The sequence below is a fragment of the Carcharodon carcharias genome, chromosome 7 (genome assembly GCF_017639515.1).
Source record: "Carcharodon carcharias isolate sCarCar2 chromosome 7, sCarCar2.pri, whole genome shotgun sequence".
Classification (NCBI taxonomy): Eukaryota; Metazoa; Chordata; class Chondrichthyes; order Lamniformes; family Lamnidae; genus Carcharodon; species Carcharodon carcharias.
In genome coordinates, this window is record NC_054473.1 from 129,565,572 (window position 1) to 129,584,110 (window position 18,539).

Here is an 18,539-nt window from a genome sequence, read left to right on the forward strand (position 1 = left end):
TGTGTGTGTCGGGGGCGGGCGGGGGCGGGGGTGGTGGTGGTTGGGGGGACGACAGAGAGAGAGAGAGAGAGAGAGAGAGAAGTGGAGGGGGTTGGTGTGGTTGTCAGTGATAGAAGCAGATCATCAAAAGATGTCAACAATAATAGAACAAAAGAACACATAGGTGTTAAAGTTGGTGATATTATCTAAACGAATGTGCTAATTAAGAATGGATGGTAGGGCACTCAAGGTATAGCTCTAGTGGGGGTGGGGAGAGCATAAAAGATTTAAAAATATTTAAAAATAATGGAAATAGGTGGGAAAAGAAAAATCTATATAATTTATTGGAAAAAAACAAAAGGAAGGGGGAAACAGAAAGGGGGTGGGGATGGAGGAGGGAGCTCAAGACCTAAAGTTGTTGAATTCAATATTCAGTCCAGAAGGCTGTAAAGTGCCTAGTCGGAAGATGAGGTGTTGTTCCTCCAGTTTGCTTTGGGCTTCACTGGAACAATGCAGCAAGCCAAGGACAGACATGTGGGCAAGAGAGCAGGGTGGAGTGTTAAAATGGCAAGCGACAGGGAGGTTTGGGTCATTCTTGCGGACAGATCGCAGGTGTTCTGTAAAGCGGTCGCCGAGTTTACGTTTGGTCTCTCCAATGTAGAGGAGACCACAGTGGGAGCAACGAATGCAGTAGACTAAGTTGGGGGAAATGCAAGTGAAATGCTGCTTCACTTGAAAGGAGTGTTTGGGTCCTTGGACGGTGAGGAGAGAGGAAGTGAAGGGGCAGGTGTTGCATCTTTTGCGTGGGCATGGGGTGGTGCCATAGGAGGGGGTTGAGGAGTAGGGGGTGATGGAGGAGTGGACCAGGGTGTCCCGGAGGGAGCGATCCCTACGGAATGCCGAAAGGGGGGGGTGAAGGGAAGATGTGTTTGGTGGTGGCATCATGCTGGAGTTGGCGGAAATGGCGGAGGATGATCCTTTGAACGTGGAGGCTGGTGGGGCGATAAGTGAGGACAAGGGGAACCCTATCATGTTTCTGGGAGGGAGGAGAAGGCGTGAGGGCGAATGCGCGGGAGATGGGCCGGACACGGTTGAGGGCCCTGTCAACGACCGTGGGTGGAAAACCTCGGTTAAGGAAGAAGGAGGACATGTCAGAGGAACTGTTTTTGAAGGTAGCATCATCAGAACAGATGCAACGGAGGCGAAGGAACTGAGAGAATGGGATGGAGTCCTTACAGGAAGCAGGGTGTGAGGAGCTGTAGTCAAGGTAGCTGTGGGAGTCGGTGGGTTTGTAATGGATATTGGTGGACAGTCTATCACCAGAGATTGAGACAGAGAGGTCAAGGAAGGGAAGGGAAGTGTCAGAGATGGACCACGTGAAAATAATGGAGGGGTGGAGATTGGAAGCAAAATTAATAAATTTTTCCAAGTCCCGACGAGAGCATGAAGCAGCACCGAAGTAATCATCGATGTACCGAAGAAAGAGTTGTGGAAGGGGGCCGGAGTAGGACTGGAACAAGGAATGTTCCACATACCCCATAAAGAGACAGGCATAGCTGGGGCCCATGCGGGTACCCATAGCCACACCTTTTATTTGGAGGAAGTGAGAGGAGTTGAAGGAGAAATTGTTCAGTGTGAGAACAAATTCAGCCAAACGGAGGAGAGTAGTGGTGGATGGGGATTGTTTGGGCCTCTGTTCGAGGAAGAAGCTAAGGGCCCTCAGACCATCCTGGTGGGGGATGGAGGTGTAGAGGGATTGGACGTCCATGGTGAAGAGGAAGCGGTTGGGGCCAGGGAACTGGAAATTGTTGATGTGACGTAAGGTGTCAGAGGAATCACGGATGTAGGTGGGAAGGGACTGGACAAGGGGAGAGAGAAGGGAGTCAAGATAACGAGAAATGAGTTCTGTGGGGCAGGAGCAAGCTGAGACGATCGGTCTACTGGGGCAGTTCTGTTTGTGGATTTTAGGTAGGAGATAGAAGTGGGCCGTCCGAGGTTGGGCGACTGTCAGGTTGGAAGCTGTGGGAGGAAGATCTCCAGAGGAGATGAGGTCAGTGACAGTCCTGGAAACAATGGCTTGATGTTCAGTGGTGGGGTCATGGTCCAGGAGAGGTAGGAGGAAGTGTCTGCGAGTTGATGCTCAGCCTCCGCGAGGTAGAGGTCAGTGCGCCAGACAACAACAGCACCACCCTTGTCAGCGGGTTTGATGACAATGTCAGGGTTGGACCTGAGAGAATGGAGTGCAGTAAGTTCAGAGAGACAGAGATTAGAATGGGTGAGAGGAGCAGAGAAATTGAGACGACTAATGTCGCGCCGACAGTTCTCAATGAAAAGATCAAGAGAAGGTAAGAATCCAGAGGGAGGTGTCCATGTGGAGGGAGAATATTGGAGGTGGGTGAAAGGATCCGTTGAATGGGGAGAGGACTCTTGCCCAAAGAAGTGAGCCTGGAGATGAAGACGGCGGAAGAAGAGTTCAGCATCATGCCGAGCCCGAAATTCATTGAGGTGAGGGCGTAAGGGTATGAAACTAAGTCCTTTGCTGAGCACTGAACGTTCAGCATCGGAGAGGGGAAGGTCAGGGGGTATAGTGAATACACGGCTGGGGCTGGGATTGGAAGATGGGGTGGGGACGGAGGGACACATTATAGTATTGGCACAAACACAAAGGCAGGTTATCAAGTCAATAATGCAAGGTCAACAAAACTCCATTTAAGTGTCATATAATTACTATTTGAAATTCTGTTAACCCTATTGAGTAAGAGAATACAGAAACTCACAATTCCGTTCAGAATGCTGAAAAACAAACTGATGAATTCATCTTTCTGATGATTCCTGCAGCCATAATAAATGTTGTAGGCCCAAAGCAGAGCAGAATCTCCATACTTCTTCTGGAGGAAGTTATGGAAAAACTCAGGAAGGCTGGACCTTGTTCCACTCTATATATTTTAGAAGAAAACAATGATTAGAATTAAAAAAACATTATACAAATATCCTTTATAGAAACAGGAAGCTCTATCATAGACCCAATTATATTATTAGTATCAGCGGATGGAAAATAAATCATGTTCTCCTGTTGGAGCCACCGAATATGAGTACAAGATATCCAGCTCAACTGATGTGGTGTTAATATATGACTGCTTCCTTATGTATTGTATTGTTGAAATCTCTACAAATAATAAATTGAATTACCCCACATAGGACCAAATTGCTATCCTTCCTAACAGAACAGTTCTTTCTTTTGTGAGAATCTATATCAATTTTGAGAAAGTCACTGCTGAGGTTCTAAGGACTGAATTCACACACCTGGAGATCTGCTGCCGTCTTTTCTTTCCAGATTTCCTTCAGCATTTGGGTTATGCTTTTCTTGGCCAAATTCACGTTCTTGATTAGACCATCATGACGCAGATATACAATAACATCTTCTCCAGTACCCTACACAAAATGTAAATTATAATCCTTGCTTTACATTCAGATGAGACATTAAATCAAGACCTTGTCTGTCCACTCAGATGCACATAAAAGACCCCTTGGCACTATTCAAAAACAGAACAGCTTTCTCAGTATCTTGACGAATATTTATTACTCATTCAACATCACTCAAAAACAAATCGGTTCTCATTGCAGTTTGTGGGACCTTGATGAATGCAAATTAGTTGCTGTGTTTCCCTACATTACAATATTCAATGTTTCAAAACTAATTAATTTGCTGGAACATTCTGAGGTCATGAAAGGCACTTTATAAATACAAGTCCTTTCCTGTAATCAATTAAATTAATTCTTGAGATGTGTGCATTGCTGGCAAGATTAACATTTGTTATTCAGCCTTAATTGCCCTGAGACCATGAAGGTGGGCCCTCTTATTTAACTACAGCAGTCCATATCTTGAAGGTGTTCCCACAAATACTGCAGCAGTTTGATATAAGTGATTGGTTTATTAGGCCATTTAAAAGGGCAGTTAAGAGTTAACCACATTTATTCAAATTAACATTAAAGAGGAATTAAAGATAAATTGGGTTGCAACTGTACTATTAGTAATAGATATGTTAATGCTTTCAGCTATTTTAATGAAAGCCTCAGTGCAGATTGGATTTTCATACAAAGACATTTATTAAGTAACACAATTTGAATCTAAATATTAGCAATTTTAATTCTGAACATGCTTAAGAAGTCAATATGGAAGCTATAGACATCTTAGACTTTCTATCTTATTTACTGAGCAATGAAAAACTTTCATATGAATGTCAAATCTTATGTTAGCTTAATGTAACATCACTAATTGGTAAATTTCTACCCTGTTCCTAATATCACCGTTTGTCATCAGAATGCTTGAAAATCATTTTTCCAGTTACCTTAAAATCTATTCAACTCTTTGGTGGCAATTTTAACCCTGCCAAAAATAGATGGGTTTGGATCAATGTAAAACAAAAATGAAAATATCCCAAACTCAACATGAACCTGCATACTTCCAGTTTTAATTGAGTTGGGATAGGCAGAGGAGGAATAACCAACCTACTCCTTGGAAGTGGATCACTCATGCAAATATTTTAATAACATTGTGTCCCTCAGATTAGCTGTTCCAGCTTTAACATTGGTCAACCTCAGGAAACTCAGCAGCTAAACAGAGAAAAGGACTGCTTCATGGAAGATACAACTATCTTCTCAGTACTGCTTTTGGGCCAAGTAGAGATGCTTCCATACCTTCACCTCCCCATTAATATTGGAGCCATTATTATCATAGAGGCCATTTAGCCCAACATGCTTTTGAAAGTGCTATCCAATTTGACTCACTTCCCTGCTCTTTTCCCATAGACAGGCAGATTCTTCATCTTCATTATTCAATTCCCCTTTGAACTATTGAAACTATTGAATCTGCTTCCACCACCCTTTCAAACAATGTGTTCCTGATCCCTAAGATGATTTAAAAAAAAAATCTTTTAAATGGTAAGTACAAGTCAGAGGTTTTTGAATAAGTGTGTGGTGGGTATACTGATCTAATTTATTTTCCAATAATATTAAATAAGTGATGACTAGCTCTTACCAGCCCCTCAAAGTAGTCTTCATCAGCTTCAACTGGAGTATGTTCAATCTGACTTAAAGACAGGCCAACTGTTCAAATTAAAAGCAAAAACAAACCATAAATTATGACTGATAACTTTAAAAAAAATCCTTTGTAGAAGGCAAACTGTGACAAAAATGAAGCATCTTTGTTGAATATCTAGCTTGTCATTGGCTCCTTCAATTCTTCCAATGTGTATAAGGGGTTGAAAACCAGCTTCAGTCAGAGAAATCATAGTCCAGTTAAATTTGATACATTATTGCAATAATTAGTCAATACGTCTGAAAATAAGCATCCAAGGGAAAGGTCAAGGCATTCAATTAGAATACAATATTCTATGCATTTATTTGTCTTTGTTAGTAAATTTCTGTGGGCTACTGGTCTTGCCACCACTTTGAAGGCTTTTCTCAGCTTGACCTTTTCAATTAGTGAGTCAGTTTTAAACTTCCAAAGACAGTTAATTAACACTGATGACTTCTGTAGTTGCTGAGAAAAGGATTAAAAAAAAACTACTGGAGTATCGTATCTTTTTGCATAGAATTTGCAAACCATTTATTATCTCTATTATAATGAGGATTTAGCTAAGATTAACAACTACAGTAAAAATTTATATTATGTTACTTTTATTATCACATGTTCAATTATTGTTTTAATAATTCTGTTTGGCAGATAAAATCAGGCCTAGTGTAATGTGTTATTCTGCAACCTTACAAAGAGAATAAAATGAAGGCATTGAATAGAAGCAATAGCTGAGATTTTATGAATAAAACATTCTGTGTTCCTCATACTTACCTGGCAGGGGAGAATCCTTCATCGCGTTTCTGCCAGGGAAAGAGCAATGGCTATAACCAGTCAAACCCCTTACCATGGGGTACCTAACACCATCCGAGTCATGGTGAAGGGCAGCGAGCAAGGAACAGGAATGGATAGGACCTTCTTCACCAAGAGGATCCTATTCAAGCTGTGTGGTTTCGAGGCTGCGGAGATCTACTGCCTACAGGATTTCCCCAGCGCTGGTTTCTTTGATGTGACCTTCAAGCACGTGGCAGCTTGTGTCAAACTCCTGAAGGTGTTTGAGGAAAAGAAAGACCTGCTAGAAATGAAGATCCTGACGGCGGAGCCGCTCTTTGTTCTACCATTGCATCGTGAACGGGTTGCGACGGTACATCTGTACAACCCCTACGTCCCTGTCGCTGACGTGCTCACCTTCCTTACCAGGTACTTCGATAAGGTTGGGAGCTACACTGAAGTTAAAGATAATTTGGGGATCTGGACATGTAAATGCCAGGTTAAGGTAACGCTCAAGACCAACGGTAAGGGAGCCGTTTTCCACCCCCCTTCCAGATTCGCTATCGGGGGAAGCCGTTGGTACCTTGTCTACACTGGGCAACCCAAACTTTGTCGCTCATGCGGCAAGTCTGGTCATGTGGCGGCCAACTGCAGTGCTGTCCTCTGCAAGAACTGCAAAAAGGAAGGGCACCAGACAAAAGATTGTAAACAGGCTAAGTGCTGCAACCTGTGTGGCGAGGCAAGTCACCTCTACAAGACCTGCCCTAAACGTTGCCGTACTTATGCACAGGCAGCTAAAGCCAACGAGGGGGAAGCAGAAGAAATGCCTCGTGTCACTCCAACCACCAAGGCCCCCAGGGAGAACAACGGGACAAAGGAGGACACAGAGAGAGACAAGCTGGAGGAAAAGATTGGGGCAACAGACAGCCAATCAACAGCACTGCCCCCTGAACCTCCCACTCCTCAAGAGAGCAAATCAACGGAGGAGGAGGAGGCAGCAGTGGGAAAGCAGCAGGGGGAGTGGCAGCTGGTAAAGAGAGCAAAAAGGAAGAAGGGGCAAAAAAGAAACCAAGCCTCTTCCCAGACAAGAGTCAAGAGGCGTCTCCTATCCGACACAGATAACAAGAGCAGCTGCTCTTTGGACGAAGAAGTGCCAGGGCGGCGCCAACAGAAGAAGCAGCAAAACGCTAGGGTTGGAGGACGAGACACCCAAGCTCCAGAACATTGGAGGAAATAAGGAGACCAGCACACCCCAACTTTGCCCACAACCTGAAGAGGCCAGTGCACCACAACCCCAGGAATCTGGGAACAGGGAGGCGCTCAGCGCACCCCAGCTCCGGGAAGCCGGGAGCAGCAACGCCCCAGAGGGGGAGAGGATTGGAGAAGCTTCTCCAACAGAGGACATTTCAAACCCCGCTCTCTGCACAGACCCCCAGATGCCACCCGAGCAGAACACCGCAAATGGGGAGGTTCAGGACACTTTCCTCAGCCCATCCCAAGTGAAGCAATTTGAGCACACCACGGGCATGAAGGAACTCTCAGAGACAACAGGTTTGGTAAGCAACTAACTGCTTTAAAATGGGTGTAAAGATTGAATCCATAAATGTGCGTAGCATTAAATCTACCACGCGATGTGTTGCGACCTTGGACTACCTTGCCAAGGTCAAAGCTGACCTGTTGTTTCTGCAGGAGTGTGCGATACCGCACCTCAGCTCCTACAGGCAATGGTCACGATGGTGGTCCCATGGGCCATCGATCTGATCGGGAGGAAACGACTCTCGTTCCTCCGGCCTGGGTATTCTGCTGCGGGGAGGCAGCTTCACCGTCTCCCAGGTTAAGGAGGTGATGGGCGGGCGCCTCCTCATAGCAGACGTAATGTACAAGAATGCTCCACTCCGTTTAATTAATGTCTACGCCCCGTCACAAGGGGCTGAGCGGCTGGAGGTTTTTCAGCAGCTCCCACTGCTGCTGGCGACATCCAGACTGGTCATTCTGGGCGGTGACTTCAACTGCATCATCGATGCGGCTGGACGATCCGGCAGGGCCGACAGCAGATTGGACGCTACGTCCAGATCCCTGATGGAAACAGTAAAGGATGCCAAGCTGCACGACGTCTTCAGCAACCCTGCAGATGGAGCGCAGCGTAGATACACCTGGTCGCGGCCAGACGGGTCCGTCTGTTCCAGGATAGACTTCCTGTTTGTGTCCCATGCATTCACAGTCAGATCCACCGACGTCAAGCCGGTGTTCTTCTCTGACCACTGCCTCCTACTGGCTGACTGTCACTTAGAGAAGGACTTAGAGAGGGTTGGCAGGGGGGTATGGAAGCTAAACATGCAACTGCTGACCCCAGAGAACATTGAGGAGCTCAAGAGGGATTACAAAGGTTGGAGAACCATGAAACCCCTCTTTGAGTCACTGACACACTGGTGGGAAGCGATCAAGGGAAACATCAAGAGGTTTTTCGTCCTCAAAGGCACCCAGAAAGCTAGAAAGGAACAGAGGGAAATGTCCCGACTCCAGAAAAACATGCAGAACCTGCTCTGACTGCGGTCGATGGGGGTCGATATCAAGGAGGAACTCCAAGAGGTGAAGAGCCAGCAAGCCTCGCTCTTTGCCTCGGAGGCCTCCAAGATCATCTTCCGTTCCAGAGTCCGCTCCGTGGAGCAGGATGAGACGTGCTCACGATTCTTCTTCCAAAAGGTACACAGAGAGAGCTCTGTGATCAGCAGCCTGAAGGAAGAAGACGGCTCAGTAAAGTCATTGCAATCTGACATTTTGAGGATTAGCAAATCCTTCTATGCCGGATTATATGACGTGAAGCCCACAGACAGCACGGCCTCCCAGTCCTTCCTGTCCTCTATCACGGAGGTCTTAGATGACAGTACACGGGAGAGTCTGGACAAAGCGCTAACTCCTGACGAACTGACTGAGGCCCTTGAGTCCTTCGAGAAGATTAAAACTCCCGGAAGCGACGGCTTGCCGGCGGAGTTGTATTTGGCTCTGTGGGACTGGATCGGCCCAGACCTGCTAGAAGTGTACGAGAGTATGCTCCTGGCTGGCAGTATGTCAGAATCCTTGAGGATCACCCTCATCTACAAGCACAAAGGGGAAAGGGAGGAAATTAGAAATTGGCGACCCATTTCACTGTTGAATGTGGACTATAAAATTCTGTCCAAGGTCATCACCAGTCGGGTCAAATCCGTTCTGGAATTGGTGATCCACCCTGACCAGACCTGCACTGTGCCGGGCAGGAAGATCTCTGACAGCCTCGTGCTGCTCAGGGATACGATTGCCTATGTACAGGACAGTGGTGTGGATACCTGCCTCATCAGCCTGGATCAGGAGAAGGCCTTTGACAGAATATCGCACACTTATATGGTGGATGTGCTCTCCAAAATGGGGTTTGGGGAGGGAATTCGCAATTGGATCCAACTGCTCTACACTAACATCAGTAGTGCAGTCTCAATCAATGGGTGGGAATCAGATAGCTTTCCTATTAAATCTGGAGTCAGGCAGGGCTGCCCTCTCTCGCCTGTTCTTTTCGTGTGTTGCATAGAACCCTTTGCTGAGTCCATCAGGAAGGATCCGGGCATAAGAAGAGTGACGATCCCAGGTAGTGGAGGCACTCAGATCAAAGTCTCCCTGTGCATGGACGATGTCGCCGTCTTCTGCTCGGATCCGCTGTCGGTGCACAGACTTATCCACATCTGCGACCGTTTCGAACTGGCCTCGGGAGCCAAGGTAAATTGTGGGAAGAGCGAGGCCATTTTCTTTGGGAACTGGGCTGACCGATCCTTTGTCCCCTTCACTGTCAGGGCTGATGGCCTGAAGGTGCTGGGGATATGGTTCGGAGGGACCAGGGCACACGTTAGAAACCGGAAGGAGCGAGTGTCTATGGTGAAAAGGAAACTGGGCTTGTGGGAGTGATGCTCCCTCTCCATTGCGGGTAAGAACCTGGTCATCAGGTGTGAGGCACTCTCGCTGTTGCTGTACGTGGCGCAGGTCTGGCCCATTCCACACTCCTGTGTGGTGGCGATCACCCGAGCCATCTTTCGCTTTATCTGGAGGTCGAAAATGGATCGTGCCCGCAGGGACACGATGTACAAGCCTCTAGATAAAGGGGGAAAAAACGTGCCCAACATCGCCCTCATACTGATGGCCACCTTTGTGTGCGGCTGTGTCAAGCGGTGCGTAGACCCTCAGTACGCAAACACCAAGTGTCACTACATGCTGAGGTTCTACCTGTCCCCGGTGTTGCGAAGGATGGGTCTGGCCACGCTGCCGCGGAACGGTCCAAGTAGTTGGACTGTGCCATACCACCTGTCCCTCGTAGGAAAATTTATGCAGAGAAACACCTTCGACCACAAGTCCGTCAGGCAGTGGTCGGCACGTAACGTCTTAAAGGCCCTGAGGGAAAAGGAGAGGGTGGATCCTGTGGGATGGTTCCCTGAGCAGACTGACGAAGTCATTTGGCAGAATGCCTCATCACCAGAACTTTCCAACAAACACCAAGATGTAGCTTGGCTGGTGGTGAGAAAGGCCCTCCCTGTAAGATCCTTCCTACACGCCAGGAGTCTCACCCCCTCTGCACGTTGCCCTCGAGGTGGCTGTGGTGGGGAAGAGACCGTTGTTCACCTCCTTGTAGATTGTGTCTTTGCAAAGAAGGTCTGGAGAGAGATGCAGTGGTTGCTGTCGAGGTTCATCCCGAGCAGTTCTGTGACAGAGGGCTCTGTGCTCTATGGGCTGCTCCCAGGGACACACACCGAGACAAACATCAACTGCACCTGGAGGATCATCAACTCGGTGAAAGACGCTCTTTGGTCTGCCCGAAACTTGTTGGTTTTCCAGCGCAAAGAGTTGTCCCCGACCGAGTGTTGCAGATTGGCACTTTCCAAGGTCCAGGACTACGTGCTGAGGGACACAGTTAAGCTTGGGGCAGCCGCCGCAAAGGCGCAATGGGGAAGGGTCGCTGCCTAAGACCTTTCTGCCACAGTGCACTAGGGGGCTGGGAACTGTAAAGAGCCCCTCAGGCTGTACAGATTAAAATGTATGTCTGCCAATGATTGAAATATTCATTGTTTTTTCTGATACACCTTGTGTTTCATGTTGTAAAAGTTGAACCTGTTTGTATTTTTGTAACGGTGATTTGAAATGGTTCGAAATGTTTTTGAAGATTTATGAATAAAGTATATTTTTGCAAAAAAAAAAATTAATTCTGTGTTCCTCATACTGATGGCCACCTTTGTGTGGGGCTGCATCAAGCGGTGTGTAGACCCTCAGTATGCAAACACCAAGTGTCACTACATACTGAGGTTCTACCTGTCCCCAGTGTTGCGAAGGATGGGTCTGGCCACGCTGCCACGGAATGCTCCAAGTAGTTGGACTGTGCCGTACTACCTGTCCCTCGTGGGAAAATTTATGCAGAGAAACACCTTTGACCACAAGTCCATCAGGCAGTGGTCGGCACGTAACGTCTTAAAGGCCCTGAGGGAAAAGGAGAGGGTGGACCCGGTGGGATGGTTCCCCAAGCACATTGACAAAGTCATTTGGCAGAATGCCTCATCGCCAGAACTTTCCAACAAGCGCCAAGTCATAGATTGGCTGGTGGTGAGAAAGGCCCTCCCCGTCTGATCCTTCCTACACGCCAGGAGCCTCACCCCCTCGGCACGTTGCCCTCAAGGTGGCTGTGGTGGGGAAGAGACCGTTGTTCACCTCCTTGTAGATTGTGCCTTTGCAAAGAAGGTCTGGAGAGAGATGCAGTGGTTTCTGTCGAGGTTCGTCCCGAGCAGTTCTGTGACACAGGACTCTGTGCTCTATGGGCTGTTCCCAGGGACACACACCGAGACAAACATCAACTGCAGCTGGAGGATCATCAACTCGGTAAAAGACACACTTTGGTCTGCCCGTAACTTGTTGGTCTTCCAGCGCAAAGACTTGTGTTGCAGACTGGCACATTCCAAGGTCCAGGACTACATGCTGAGGGACACACTAAAGCTTGGGGCAGCCGCTGCAAAGGCGCAATGGGGAAGGGACGCTGCCTAAGACCTTTCTGCCATAGTGCACCGAGGGGCTGGGAACTGTAAAGAGCCCCTCGGGATGTACAGCTCAAAATGAATGTCTGCTAATGATTGTAATATTCATTGTTTGTACTGATACACCTTGTGATTCATGTTGTTAAAGTTGAACCTGATTGTATTTTTGTGATGGTGATTTTGAAATGGTTTGAAATGTTGTTGAAGATTTATGAATAAAGTATATTTTTGCAAAAAAAAAAAAAAAATTCTGTGTTTCTTTTCCGGATAGCTATGAACTTTACCTACATGCAGGGGTATGTGAGATTATTCCTTAGGAAGTACAGGCTCCTATGAGAGCAGTCGGAAACATAGGAGCAAAAATATCTAGAGTAAAACGGGTAAAAGAAATCTAATAGCATATGTCATGAACACTTTAATCACAAAAAATGGTTCATCCTCAAGGAATAAAAACATTCTGGAAGAATTTGTGTTTTAAAAGACACTGCCCCTTAAAGGGTCAATGCAGGACTCTGACTGTTATTCCTGGAAAAAGCATCCTTTTGCAAGAAAAGGTAATTAAGCAGTTGAAAAAAAGGCCAGAAACCTCTTGACCCTAATGAACTGTGTACAAAAGGGGTCACATGTGTTTTATGGCTCTGAAAAAAGTTGTGTTTTTAAAAAGTGGGCTTTGGTTTCACTTTCAAGAAGAGAAGGACCAACTGCTCGAGAAGGAAGGCAGCAGCCTTTTTGCAGTCCAGAGCCAGTCCACAGCCGGAAGTGAATATAAGCTGCTCCTGAGATGCTCTACATGTTTGAATAGAGTATCCTTGAGTATTTCATGAGTCCACCTGAGAAGCAGTGCCAGAGTCACTGATCAGTGCTGAGAGACCAACCATATGATCAGGATGCCATTTCAAGTGTGTGTGTGTGTATGTTAGAGTATCACGAAAGAGTAATTGGCATAATTTCATATTCCGTACTGTATGTTGATAAGCTTTGCCTTTCTATTTGACAAGACTAGTTTTATAATAAACTAATATGTTGTTTATTGTTGTTTATTGAAAGAAGATTGTTTAAAGTCTCTTTTATTCTAGGTACCAGTAGTGAAGGTAAACAATTGGCCATTTTGGTGATTAAATTAAACCTTTAACAGTATGCATGCAATCTTTCCCAGCCCTTTGCCAATGCCACTCTGACGTCATTAGAAGAAGCGATGGGGGCTCACACCTCCCCTTCCTGTGGGGAAGTAGCAAGTCACTGCTTTCACAATAAACTGATTGCAATTGAAAATTAATTGTGCTAGCCTCTGTCAGATCATTTGGCTGAAAATATTGACTTTAGCCAGAATTTAAGAGCGGGGACTTTAACTGGAAATGCAACTAACAAGTCTTTTCACAACATGAAAATTCAATTTAAAATCGCTTACTTTGGTAGTCATATGATCCTTGGTTTAATGTCTCATTAGTACCTACAACATTACGGTGCACTGTCAGCACTACACTAAAGTAGCAGCCTGGATTTTGGCTCAGATCTTGCTGCATCAGGGCATCTCATGGTGTGCCCTGTTAGACTTGTTTGTGCATGTTTAGGTTTTGCCCATAAAGTTGCTGGGAAGTGAGTACATCATCTGGGACATTCATAAACAATGAGACAATCAGTGTGTTTCTATAACCAATGAGAGTTAAGAATTGAAACATAAACAAAAAAAAGAGGAAAAAGGAGGGAGAATTAGAGTGGGTGAATTCAATGTCAAGTCAGGTACAGAAAGAGAAATAAAGGGAGGAAAAGAAAGATTGGATTAAGAAAGAAAGAAACTAAAGACACAAAAGGAAAAGGTAATTTTGTTCTTAAAATTATATTTTTAAAGCCTCCAACAACAATTTGCAACCTGAAGTCACGAGACTCCACACCTACAATTGGCCATTTTCAGGTAAGTAGTCATTAATAATTATCATGTTGTTCGGAGGGTAAAAACACTGTAAATTACCAGATTTAACTTTCTGTGGTGAGTTTAATGAACAATTAATGTGCAAATGCAACATAGTAATTTTCTCAAAGATAATGAAGCAGCACCAATCAGCCAACAACTTAATGGGCTGAATTTTGCCAGCCCATTAGAATTGAGTTGGGAGCCAGGGGGGCTGGCAATGTGACAAGGGTGGCATCAGGAGGTGAGCCCGATGTCTTCGCATGCCAAGGCATATTACAAGCATCAGGAACCTTAGTGTTGCAGCCAACTAAACCACTTCCCACCCTGTGGGCATTTTGCCTGCATTTAGAAGGCCCACCGCCCCGTGGGAATCCGCCAGGTAAACCCTAGCAGCCTTCCAGCAGGTTCCCGGGGGAGGGTGCTTTCCTTGAAAGGAGCACAGAGGGGCTCCCTGTGATAATGACTGCCCCAGCATCAAGATGCTGTCAATGTACCACAACCAAACTACACCCAACCTGCCAACAATTCCCCCCCACCCCCCAACAACCCTCCCGATCGCTGGGGCCTACCTGCCCCAGCACAGCTTTCTCTCTAAAACCTAGCTGATCTTCAAGTGTTCCTCACCATTGAAGCACCTTCTCACTGGTATTGCAGCCTCAACGCCACTATCAGTGGTGCTGCTGAGAGTGCTGAGTTGTTTGATTGGGCTGACAGCTCTAGGGGGTAGGCTGCCATCCTCAATTGGATGGAGGCCTTGGTGGAAGCCTGTTAGTTGGCAGCTACGAGTGGCAAAATGCCACCCCAGGGTCCTGCCTAAACGGGAGCAGGGTGGTCTCTCACTTTCAGCCCCAGAACTGGGACTTAACCTTGAACTGAAAAATTTGACCTGATATCGCTTCTTCATCATAAGTTGCAAGCCTATTTGCACAATAAGAATGCCGAACATGGATCAGATGGTGTTATTTTTTTCAGTAAAACCTGGCCCAAGATATTCAGGGCTTGAAAGTCTGACTCAGAGCCAAGATTTATATCACCGACCCAAGCTTACACTGTACAATTGTAACAAATCCCAGCCAAGTGGCATGAAACATTTCTTTACAACATACTATTCCAATGATAAGATTATACAGATGGAACAAGCATAAATTCTTGATGGCAGTTTTCTGGCTTGGTTGCAGATCTCTGTGTTTTATGGCTCTCCCAGTAGGTTGGGGAAGGGAAGGTGGAAACATAGTGATACATCCAGTAAGGTGGGATCAGTGCATTTGTACATAACATATATGAGTCCTCTCAAAGTGATTAGACAAGGGTACTCATTCCTGCATTTGGCCAAGCTATAGTGATTTTACATAGAAAACTTTTGTAGAATAATGTCATATGATTCAAATGGACCTATATCCTGCTTCAACCTCAAGTACTTGCTCTGGCTGTGGCTATTAAGGTCATAATTGCCTGTAACTTCCATGCCAAGACTAATTTTATGTTACAATAATGACCATTAGCAACATTAGCCAAACTACTGCACAAACAAATAAACTAAATTGCACATGAATCCTTTGCTAGGGCAAATAATTTCACCTTCTTCTTCTTGGACAATTGGTGGGTTCATAACAGGGCACCCCAATTTTAAAGTGTGGCAGAAGTAGTATAATTGACCTGCATAACCATCTGTGCTTTCCTACACAATGACACCACCTATGTCAAAAGATAAGACTGAATACCAAATGAAGAATTCCACTTTCTCAGCATACTGCTTACCTGTGACCAGCAGAACTGCACAATGCAAATGAACCCTGGACTTGACATTCTGTCTTCATTTTAAGGCAATCTACCCAGTCAGTACCCTTTGACCCAGAAAGGCAGGTCTTTGGATGGTTTCTGGGAGACCAGAGTTGTTCTCCATAGTTATGGCGGATGATAACTAGAGTTTTCTGGATCATGAAATGAACACCACCAATTATGTCCATTTCTGTCCCTTTGCAAAGGCTACAGAGAATGAAGGCCACCTTGGAGACAATGGGATTAGCAAGAGGAGCAGTAGCAATGACCCAAAGAGCATGCAGACAAGAATCCTGTTGTGATATGCGTCTAGGGAATAGCAGCACACCACTGTAGTATAAGGGTGTTCTGCAGTGCAAGGGTTAATATGGGACTAGAGAACAGTACCAACAATGATATGATGTAGACACAGAATAATAGACTGGTGTAGAAGACTCTGGAAAGAGCCAGCATGGAGATGGCACCATGCATGGCAGTACCTTAGATATGTAGATAGTTAAGGATTAACAATAAATGTTTTATGTTCAACCATACAAGCCTCCAAACCTCTTAGTGAGGTACCAAACAACCTTTACAACATAAAACAAAAACAGAATTACCTGGAAAAACTCAGCAGGTCTGGCAGTCGAAGGGTCATGAGGACTCGAAACGTCAACTCTTTTCTTCTCCGCCGATGCTGCCAGACCTGCTGAGTTTTTCCAGGTAATTCTGTTTTTGTTTTGGATTTCCAGCATCCGCAGTTTTTTTGTTTTTAACCTTTACAACATGGTGGTAGTGAAGGATGACCCTGGAATCCCAGAGAAGCTGGAGATGGGACCCAGATTCTCAAAGCATGATAAGTTAAAGAAAGTGAAGCCTGGCCTGAGAGAAGTCACCTAAATCAAAGACACAGTTAGAGATTGCCCAAATAAAAAGCTCCATTGCAGAAATTGAGGTTGAAGGACTCCACCAGGGTATGTGAAGGTCCATTGCCAGACCTGATCGAAGAGGGAAAGTTTTTTCTAACAAAGAAAGGGGGTTGTTGTAGTGTGCCTTTAAGGGATAGCAGGATGCCATTGTAGTATAAGGGTGTTCAGTAGAGCAAGGGTTAATATGGAATACCTACAGAAAATGCTGGAAATATGCAGCAGATCTGTCAGCAGCTGTGGAGAGAGAAATGGAGTTGCATTTTGAGTCTGTATGACTCTTCTTCAGAATTAATGTGGGACTGGAAAACAGTACCACCCATGGTATGATGTAAAGAGTCACATGATAATAGACTGATGTAGAAGAGTCTGGAAAGAGCCAGCATGGAGGCAGAACCATGCATGACAGTACCTTGGATATGTACATAATTATGAGTTAACAACAAACAGTTTATTCACAGGTTTTCCATGTCCTTGGTTAGAAAATTGTATACTTGGTTTGATCTGGTTAATTTTGTCATGAATAACATTGTCTTCAGTGTGCACCTTTTAACAAAGTCTTTGAACCAGTGTGTTCAGGTTTTAGCTCCTGATCGTCATTCTCTTCCATGTCTGCAGGTTTTTTAATGTCCAAGTCTGTGAAGAAAGTATCAAGCAGCCAGTCATTCAAATTGTCCTCATCCTGTTTAAATTCGGGATCACTTTTATCTTTCAGTTTGTTTTCAAGATTTAGTCCTCTTGTGTTCTTCTCCAGGAAAGGCAGGTCTAACACTACATCCTGTTGTGCAAGCAGTTTGTTCCTCTGTCACGTAAAATATTCTTTAGTTGCTTTAGAACTTTGTTAAAGTTATGCTGATGATCAGACAAAAAAATCTTGATACTCCTTCCTAATCAGTTCATAAATTCTTTAAAATTATTTTTGCTTCTCATCTCCCCATTCAGCTCATACTTTGTCTGGTTTGTTTTTAGTTATTATTAGTTTATGTTCAACCATACAAGCCTCCAGACCTCTTAGTGAGGCACCAAACAATCTTTACAACAAATCCATTGCTAATTGCAAGACACATTTTGTATCAGTCTGAAATGGAAAATCATCTTTTGACTACCACATAGGAGCAGTTCTGCCGACATCTTCTCCTCCCATAATTTACAGAGCTTCTCTGTGCATTATATCACCACAGTGCCTATTCATGCTAGCTGATGAAAACAATTTCCAAATCTTGCATTCAAAAATACTTGCATGTACAGCAACTTGAGTCTAACAATTATAATTTAAATGCAAACTCCGTGTGTGTGTGCGTTTGTGCGTGTGCATTGTGATTCTTACCACTGTCATTCCCCATTGGTGCAGGTGCATGGCATGTAAAATTTTAAGGCTAGGCTTTAGCTTCTCCTAGGTGCTGCCTGAATGGAAGGTATGTATGCAGTATAACGAAACTCTGCTTCACTACAAATCTCTTTTTGCGAATGCCTGTCTTTTACTCCGTGGTAGGCTTTTAAAACCTGCTGAATCTTTGAACCAGAGATTTCTCGGTAGCTGAGGTTTACCCCGAACATTTTAATTAAGGAATTTATAATGACATGAGCTGGTTCACCTCGAGTGGGCATGAATTGCACTCGATCACAATTCTGTTTGGAATTTTGCCCCACCTAAATTTCTTTGATGGATTTTTAGAAAAGTGGTGGCAACAACATGTTAAAACAATGTTCTTTCACCCATGAAACCTAAGTCTGAATCCAGTCCAATCTGATGGGATGAGATGGTTTGTTTACTATTTACCTGCCATCTTAGTTTTGAATACTTCAACTTCTGCGCTCAGCTTGTCTCGTTGAAGAGTAATATGCTTGTTAACTTCGAACAGAGTGGTGTACTCCTGTTTCATCTGAAAATACTGCTTCTGGAGACTTTCATTCTAAAAGAATAAATACATTTGCATATAAAGAGCTGATAAGACTAACATTTCATCATTTTTTTGTGCTGATGAACTCAGAAAACAGAAAAAAGTCTCTTTTTGAGGAATTACAGAATTCAAGGAGCTGAGAATTCATCCAGTGCATAGTGGACTATCACAATATACTTAAGG

At 44.9% G+C, this 18,539-nt stretch overlaps 1 protein-coding gene across 1 annotated transcript in view; it reads right to left on the reverse strand.

The window, feature by feature from the left end:
• Window positions 1-18,539, reverse strand: part of tsnaxip1 (translin-associated factor X interacting protein 1) — a 99,627-nt gene that overhangs the window by 22,832 nt on the left and 58,256 nt on the right. The window contains exons 9-12 of the mRNA XM_041192002.1: window positions 18,236-18,368; window positions 5,018-5,085; window positions 3,283-3,411; window positions 2,757-2,915 (exon numbers count right to left, since the gene is read on the reverse strand). Coding sequence (XP_041047936.1) covers window positions 2,757-2,915; window positions 3,283-3,411; window positions 5,018-5,085; window positions 18,236-18,368 — 489 coding nt within the window. The remainder of the gene's footprint in view (window positions 1-2,756; window positions 2,916-3,282; window positions 3,412-5,017; window positions 5,086-18,235; window positions 18,369-18,539) is intronic.